The 7,567-nt window shown below is 48.6% G+C and overlaps 1 protein-coding gene across 1 annotated transcript; it reads left to right on the plus strand.

The window, feature by feature from the left end:
* The first annotated feature begins 514 nt into the window (after positions 1-514).
* On the plus strand, positions 515-2,858 carry LOC133361413 (protein-glutamine gamma-glutamyltransferase K-like). The gene is made up of 3 exons (XM_061580339.1): positions 515-526; positions 1,037-1,173; positions 1,772-2,858. Exons 2-3 carry the CDS (start codon positions 1,040-1,042, stop codon positions 1,905-1,907), a joined length of 270 nt encoding a protein of 89 aa, XP_061436323.1. The 5' UTR covers positions 515-526; positions 1,037-1,039; the 3' UTR covers positions 1,908-2,858.
* Positions 2,859-7,567: the final 4,709 nt, after the last annotated feature.

Below are 7,567 nucleotides of genomic sequence, written 5' to 3' on the forward strand. Positions count from 1 at the left end.
AGGTGACAGTGCCAGTTCTTGAGGAGACTGCACTGGGCTGGGATTTATCGGCCGAGGTGCGCGTGGCGAAAACAAGCACGTGACACCGCGTGAGTGTGCGGGCCACGAGGCCACTTACACGGGCGTCAACCTGGGCAGGTTTGAGGAGGAGGAGGCCCATCCTGGAGCTGGGACCGCACGAGGGTGAGACGGAAGGATGGAGATGGGAGGGAGAGAATGAGGGCAATTATATGAGTATTATAGTTAAGTGCACATGTGTGCATGCGTGTTTATGTACCGTCCCGGCCTTCATAGATGCTTGCTAACTGCACTTGCCCCAACAGTCTGTTTGAAGGATCTACGAGGGGATGTTTGTCTTTGTTGTCCGGCACAGAGCGGCGCGTTCTGGTGCGCGAGCCTGCGAGCGCGTACCTGCACCTGGCCGTGGACCACTTCGCACTCGTGCTGGTGGCGTGTGCGCCGGTGCTCGACATGGCGCCGAGATCGCGCGCGTGCACGTGACCGTGTGCGCTCCCCACGCTTGCACGTGAGTGGCACATTACAACAGCATCAACAATAACAACAGCAGCAACAACTATACGTCTCAAAATTTATTTGGGTATCATAATCCTCCTCCCGACACAGTGGTGCGATGGTAGGTGGTGGTGTGTTTATAATGGCATGATGATGGTATAATGTTAGATGATGCTGTGATGTTAGATGTATGTTGAACTTATTTCGCAATGTACGTAGACACCAGTGCTTAACGGAGGTGTGTTTGCGATGGCATGATGGTTTAATGATGGTGTGATGATGATGGCATGATAATGGTGTGGTGGTAATTGATGGTGTGATGATGAAAATGCGAAGTTACATGAAAGTGTCATCATGATGATGGTGGTAATGTGATGTTCGAAGCTGTGTTTGTGTGATGGTGTGATAATAGTGCGATGCTCGATGATAGTGTCAAGATGATGATAGTGGTTTCATGCTAGAAGCTGTGCTTGTGATTGCCTGATAATGGTGCAGTGGTAGATGGTGTGATATCCCCCCACAGGTGATGGAGGGGACCCACGTGGGTCGCGATCTCATCTCCGAGCTCTGCTTCACGAACCCCGTGGCACGCGCCCTGCACCGCGTGCGCGTCCGCGTAGAGGGAGCCGGCGTGCCCGCGCCGGGCAACATACTTGTCGGGTATGGTGCCGTCGTCACAAGTTCACGATCATAACAAGATCAAATGGAAATAGACGATGTTTCGGGCAACTACCCTTGTTCATAACACACGTGTTATCGATTGAACCAAACACATTTGCTATGAAGACGGATCATCGCCCGAAACGTCAGTTATTATATAATTTTCTTTTTAAGTCCAGGATGTTATGACGATTGAGAGTTAAAATTTTTGCGTGCGTATGCACCACTACTAATGCAATCCCACAATACTGTTTATGTGTTTAGTGACAATTATACCTGATGCTCACGCTGCTGATGATGATGATGATGATAACACGTGCCTGTATGTGTCTCTCGCTTCACGATAGTGTAGCGGTGAGTGTGATTTGTTATGCACCCGCGACCCAGTTCTGGGCCTCCCCTAGGTCGATTCAGCCTCAATTGACTGAGGCGGTGTGTGCAAGCTTCAGCACTGGGGGTACAATAGCCGGTCAGACGTGCTGCCCCCCCACCCGTTCTTGTGCCTGTCCCGGCCTTAACAGGTGCTCGCAGTACTTGCCCCAACAGTTTGCTGTAGGCTATACAGGGGACCTTTGTCTTTGTGTCTGTCTCGGCGCAGCAACGTGGAGGGGCACGGCTACACGCGCGTGCCCGTGGTTCCCAAGCGCCGCGGGGAGCTCACGCTGATCGCGAGCCTCGACTGCACGGAGCTGCCGCAGGTGCACGGGGGAGCCACCTTCCAGTGCGAGCCCTGAGACTTCAACATCACCACCATCATCAACATCATGAGTCAACCACCATCATCAGCATCGAGAGTGGTACCACCATGATCGTGATCGAGTGAACTATCATGAACGTGTTCATCATCATCATTATCATCAAGGTTGCACTCATGACACACAAAGTGCTTGCCACAAATATATCACAAATTCCTTGCTGATCTCGTCAAGGAGCGTAAACCATCACGAGAACTCCGCTCATCCTCGCAGTGGCTTTTGGATAGCCATCAAACAAAGACGGTCACTGCATCGCGCACTTTCAGATCCGCTTGTGTGGCCGTCTGGAGCACTCTTTCTTCCGATATCAGGAAGCCGCTGAAGCTCTTCACTGTTAAATGTAGATTGAACACTCATTTATTTAGAAATGCGTTTTGTGTTTAGTTTGTTGTCCTTCCCCGCACCTCCGACTCGCGCGGTTGGCTGCGCACGGTGCGAAAGAAGTTCAACGTACATTTCAACCACCAGGATCGTGTTCATCATCATAAGATGATCGTTATCAGAATCATCAAATTGAATGGGGACCAAAAATCGTGACGGGGTGTGGGGGGTGGAGAATAATCATTACAGAGCCGATGTTATGCACAGACTTCAGGCGCGATAGACAAGAACGCTACCGCCGTGACGTCACTGGAATGCGGTTACTCATGAAGAAGGGGAATGACATCGTTGATGTCGCCAGTGGCGTTTATTTAACCACGCGCATCGCCATCGCTTCCTTCTTCCAGTTCCTGCAGTTGTTGGAGACGACACCGCACCTTCGAGGTCTTTCGATGGTAACAGTCTGGCTCAAGGTCTTCCAATTGATCCTATTATATATAGATTTATATTTTGGCTTATTACAAAGTGCTTTACAACAATTATAATATAAGATGATGGGTTAATAAAGGGGCTGTTGTAGTTATGGTAGGACAGGTGTGAGTGGTTAAGGAGGGGTAGCTACAGGAGTTAATATAGGGGTTGGGGTAGTGATAGGGGTTGGGCTAGTTATAGGTGTTGGGGTAATTTCTTATTTTATATTAATGGTATCGTTCAGTTACGTTCACTTTGGCATGTAAGCTGAAGGATTTTGCTTCTTCTTCAGTCATTTTCAAATTCAATTTCCTAACAAGGTAATTGTTCCAATGCGACTATGAAGACCTCGTACTTGCCAGCGTGATACCGAATTTAATAATAATACAGTAATGTATTGTGTTAATATCGATTTAAGTTTACTCATTCTGAAGTAGGCCATCCAGTGAAAACGTCGAGACATTATCAGGGACGGAATGAAGTGATGTATTTACCCCTTTTAATTTAGTTAGTGTATGAGCAATTTGTTTTTGACACATGAACCTGAAATACAGTTCTAAAAGTATAAAGAGTAGCACCTAACTCAAGTCACGTACGTAACTTTACTGAAATAACCAAAGGGTATGGATTACTGTAGTCACGAAAGCTTCAAATCAAGATTAGTAGCACCTAAGTCTACCTCTTATCGTGACGTACTACATTAATAGTAGTACTTCTTCTTCCTAGCGTTGTTCCCGCTGTGGCACAGGGTCCGCTTTTCGGCATTGTCTTCTCCATTTGGCTCGGTCCAGGGCATCTTCGGGGGATGCGTTGACCGTCTTCATGTCTTCCTTTATTCGATCCATCCATCGCTTCTTCGGACGTCCGCGTGGACGGCGTCCCTCTGGCTCAATACGCATGGCAGTCTTGGCCACTGATGACTCTTCACTTCGCATCACATGGCCGTACCACCGAAGCCTTGCCTCAAGCATCTTGTCCGCACTGGGGGCCACACCAAGTCGCTTCCGAACGTCTTCGTTCATGACACGATCCCATCGAGTCAGTCCAAGGCTCCATCTGAGCATCCTCATCTCCATGGTATGGAGGGCTTGTTCGTGTACAGTTGTGGCTGGCCAGCACTCGGATCCATAGAGTGCCACTGGTCGGACGATGATCTTGTACATTTTTCCCTTCAGCCTATCCGGCATTTTCCGATCACAGAGGACTCCGGTGACTTGCCTCCACTTCATCCATGCCGCATTGACTCGTGACCTCACATCAGTCGTGATGCTTCCATCTGAGCTGATGGTGGCGCCCAGGTACTTAAAGTCCGTCACTTTCTTCAGATCTTCTCCGTCAATGCTGATGGTGCCGTCGGTTTGGGTGCCACACTCCATATACTCCGTTTTTTGATGTTGAACCTCATTCCATTTTCGTCCAAACGTTCCTTCCACAGGCGCGTTTGTCTTTCCACATCTCCTCTCTCTTCATCTGAGAGTAGGACGTCATCCGCATATAGAATTGACCATGGCAGGGGCGTGTGCAGGTCAGCAGTGATCATGTCCATGCACAGGATAAACAGGAGTGGTGACAGGGCCGATCTTTGGTGCACTCCAACGCTGATGGGAAATGGCGGTGATATGCCCACTGCGCACCTGACTGCACTGGTGACGTTCTTGTATAGGAGTTGCACCCAATGCACGTAGGTTTCAGGGACTCCATGGGATCGAAGCGAGTGCCAGATGAGGTCGTGGGGGACCCTGTCAGATGCCTTTTCAAGGTCTAGGAACGACACGTGCACAGCTTTGTTCTTCTCTCTGTGCCTCTCCAGCAGGAGCCTCGCCACGAATATGGCGTCCGTAGTGCCACATCCTTTGATGAAGCCGCATTGGTTGGGTGATGGGGTGATGATATTTCTAATCCTCGTGTCCAAAACTCGCTCAAAGATCTTCATCGCATGACACAGGAGCCGGATTGGCCTGTATTTCGAGCATTCTGCCACGTCCCCTTTACCCTTCCAAATTGGAACCGTCGTGCTGGTCGACCAGGCTTCTGGGACCTCACCGGTGCTCGTGATGGTGCTGAAGAGCTGGGTAAGGAGGGCAGCACCCTGCCTGCCAAGGATCTTCCAGGCCTCAGCAGGGATATCGTGGGCCAGTCACTTTCCCATTCTTCATTCTATTGATAGCTTGTTCCACTTCGATGATGGTGATAAGCAAAACGGGACCGAGGACGTGTTCAGCGCTAATAATTGGTGGGTGGGGAAATTCCTGGTTGCAGATTCCAGAGAGGTAGTCGCTCCAGCGTTGAAGGATGGCGGGCGGGTCTCTGAGAGTGCTGTAATTCTCATCCTTTATGCATTTAACCTGACCAATATCCTGAGTCGAACGATGGCGCGTCTCTGCCAGTCGATAGATCTTATTGGCACCTTCTGGGGTGTCCAGTTCGACATCTCAGTTGGTCGTATTGAGCTAATTTCACCGCTGCTACTACTCGCTTCGCTGCCGATTTGCAGTTTCTGTAGTGTTGGTTATCCAGATATGCGAGCGTTTGGCGCCACTTCTTGAAAGCTAGCTTCTTCTCTTTCACTGGTAGCTGCACTTCTTCGTTCCACCACCATATTTGCTTGTCAATGAAGCGTTTTCCTGGCTTCGTTAGCCCCAGTGCTTCCGTTGCTGCTGTGCACAGTTGGCCGGCGAGATCTTCCCAAATCGCATTCGCTGGTCAGTTGGTGTTCACGTCAATCTGATTGAGGGCGACTCTCAGCTGATCCTTGCATTCCTTCATCCGCCACCACTTAATTCGCTGCTGTCCCGTTGTTGGTGGGCGATGTCGCTGGCCAAAGTCCATTTTCATGTCCATGACCAGGATGCGATATTGTGGGGCGATGTTGTCCGATGGTATGACTTTAGTGTTTGTCACCGTTTTCAGCTTATCCCGCTTGACAAGCCAGTAATCAATTTGAGTTGATCTCCCACCACTGGCGTACATAATAAGATGGGACGGTCTCTTCTTGAAGAAGGTGTTGGCGAGGACAAGATCATGGGCTTCCGCAAAGTCCAGGGCTCGGTTTCCCTCATCGTTCCGGGTACCATATCCTTGGCCATCATGGTTTCGAGGGTATCCATCCCGGGCGTTTCCAACGTGTCCATTTAGGTCTCCACCAATTACTAACTGCTCTTCTCCATTTATCGTTTGCATGTGTCCATCAAATTGTTCCCAAAATTCCTCCTTGGTATCTGCTGGGCAGCCAGACTGCGGCGCATAACAAGATACCACCCGGAGGCGTAGGTCGTTTGAGTCGATTTCGATGGACATGAGGCGGTCGGAAACACGGTGGACGGCCACGACGTTGTCTCGTAGATTTTGGCTGACTGCGATTCCAACGCCGTTCTTGGTGTTTCTTTCACCGTTGTAGAACAGTTTGTATCCAATCTCCCTGGCCTTTGCTCCACTCCACTTCGTTTCTTGGATGCATACGATGTCGATACGACGGGCCTTTAGGGCAGCTGACAATTCTCGACTTCTCCCTGTCAATGTTTCGATGTTGAGTGTTCCCAGCCGTAGTCGGACTAACTTCTTTAGCCTGCCCCGTCCATGAGCAGGTAGCCCTCGTCCATTTCTCGCGTCGTTTGGGCGAGGGCGGCGTGCGTTTCCCCCGGGGGGCGCCCTAGCTTGTTCCAAGTTGATTTGACGTTGCCATAGATGCGACACAGAAATACTTTGGCCGGTGGGTCGCTCCATCTGACGCCAAAATAGTAGTACTATAGACCCTAATAAAAACCAAGAGGCCATTGAGATGGGGGCTTCTAAATGTAAAGCAAATTTTTAATAAGTACAACTTAAAGCTTTCGTGACTGCAGGAATTCATATTCTTTGGGTCTTTCGGTAAAGTCATGTAGATAGAAATAATAATAAAATAATAAAAATGAAAATAAAGTTAATAAAAAATAATAAAAATGTCACGACGTTTCGATCGCAACACAAGCAATCGTCATCGGGAGGAAAAGAACGTCGAAACGTCGTGATATTTTTTTTATTCACTTTATTTTATTATTGTATTATTATTTTTCTATCTATGTGACTTTACCGAAAGACCCAAAGGATAGGGGTAGTGATAAGGGTAGTGATAGCGGTTGGGGTAATGATAGGGGTAGTGATAGGGGTTGGGGTAGTGATAGGGGTAGAGATAGGGGTTGGGGTAGTTATAGGGGTAATGATAGGGGTAGACATAGAGGTTGGGGTAATGATAGGGGTAGTGTTGGGCGTTGGGGTAATGATAGGGGTAGTGATAGGGGTTGGGGTAGTGATAGGGGATGGGGTGGTGATAGGGGTAGAGATAGGGGTAGAGTTAGTGATAGGGGTTGGGGTAATGATAGGGGTGGTGATAGGGGTTGGGGTAGTGATAGGATTTGGGGTAATGATAGGGGTAGTGATAATTTCATACTTATTATTTGGTTTGTGTTTATTCAAGATTTGTGACTTAGCCTGTTATTACCACGTATTTCATAGGGTTTTACTAATCTTCGTTCCACTGCCTGTATTGTGGGTTCTCTGGCTGTTTGTTCTTGAGTTATTATTTTTTTCTGATATCACGGGGCTAGGGAATTTGTTTTGGCTTAAGAGCGACCCTGACTGCCATAATTATTCTTGATGCTTCGGTCAGGTCGCGTAGAAAATGATTAAAGGTAAATAATATCAGTATTGAATTAACAATTGAGGACTCACGACCCCCTGGTTGCAGACTGTAGTTTGGTTTTCAATTGGAGTGAGGATGAGGATAGATAATGTTTGCTTAATCTTCGTGGCTAAGTTGGTAACTTTGTTTAACTAATATGGCTCAAAACCCGCCTGTTTGCTTTCCCTGT

This window comes from Lethenteron reissneri, unplaced genomic scaffold (genome assembly GCF_015708825.2).
Source record: "Lethenteron reissneri isolate LAM-NWPU_2019-01 unplaced genomic scaffold, ASM1570882v1 scaffold_1028, whole genome shotgun sequence".
Classification (NCBI taxonomy): domain Eukaryota; kingdom Metazoa; phylum Chordata; class Hyperoartia; order Petromyzontiformes; family Petromyzontidae; genus Lethenteron; species Lethenteron reissneri.

What these genes read in the sequence shown, in the direction of transcription:
- LOC133361413 (XM_061580339.1), top strand. Translation starts at nt 1,040, where the DNA reads ATGGAGGGGACCCACGTGGGTCGCGATCTCATCTCCGAGCTCTGCTTC. An exon ending in CCGGGCAACATACTTGTCGG is followed by an intron (nt 1,174 to 1,771) that starts GTATGGTGCCGT and finishes GTCTCGGCGCAG; the next exon opens with CAACGTGGAGGGGCACGGCT.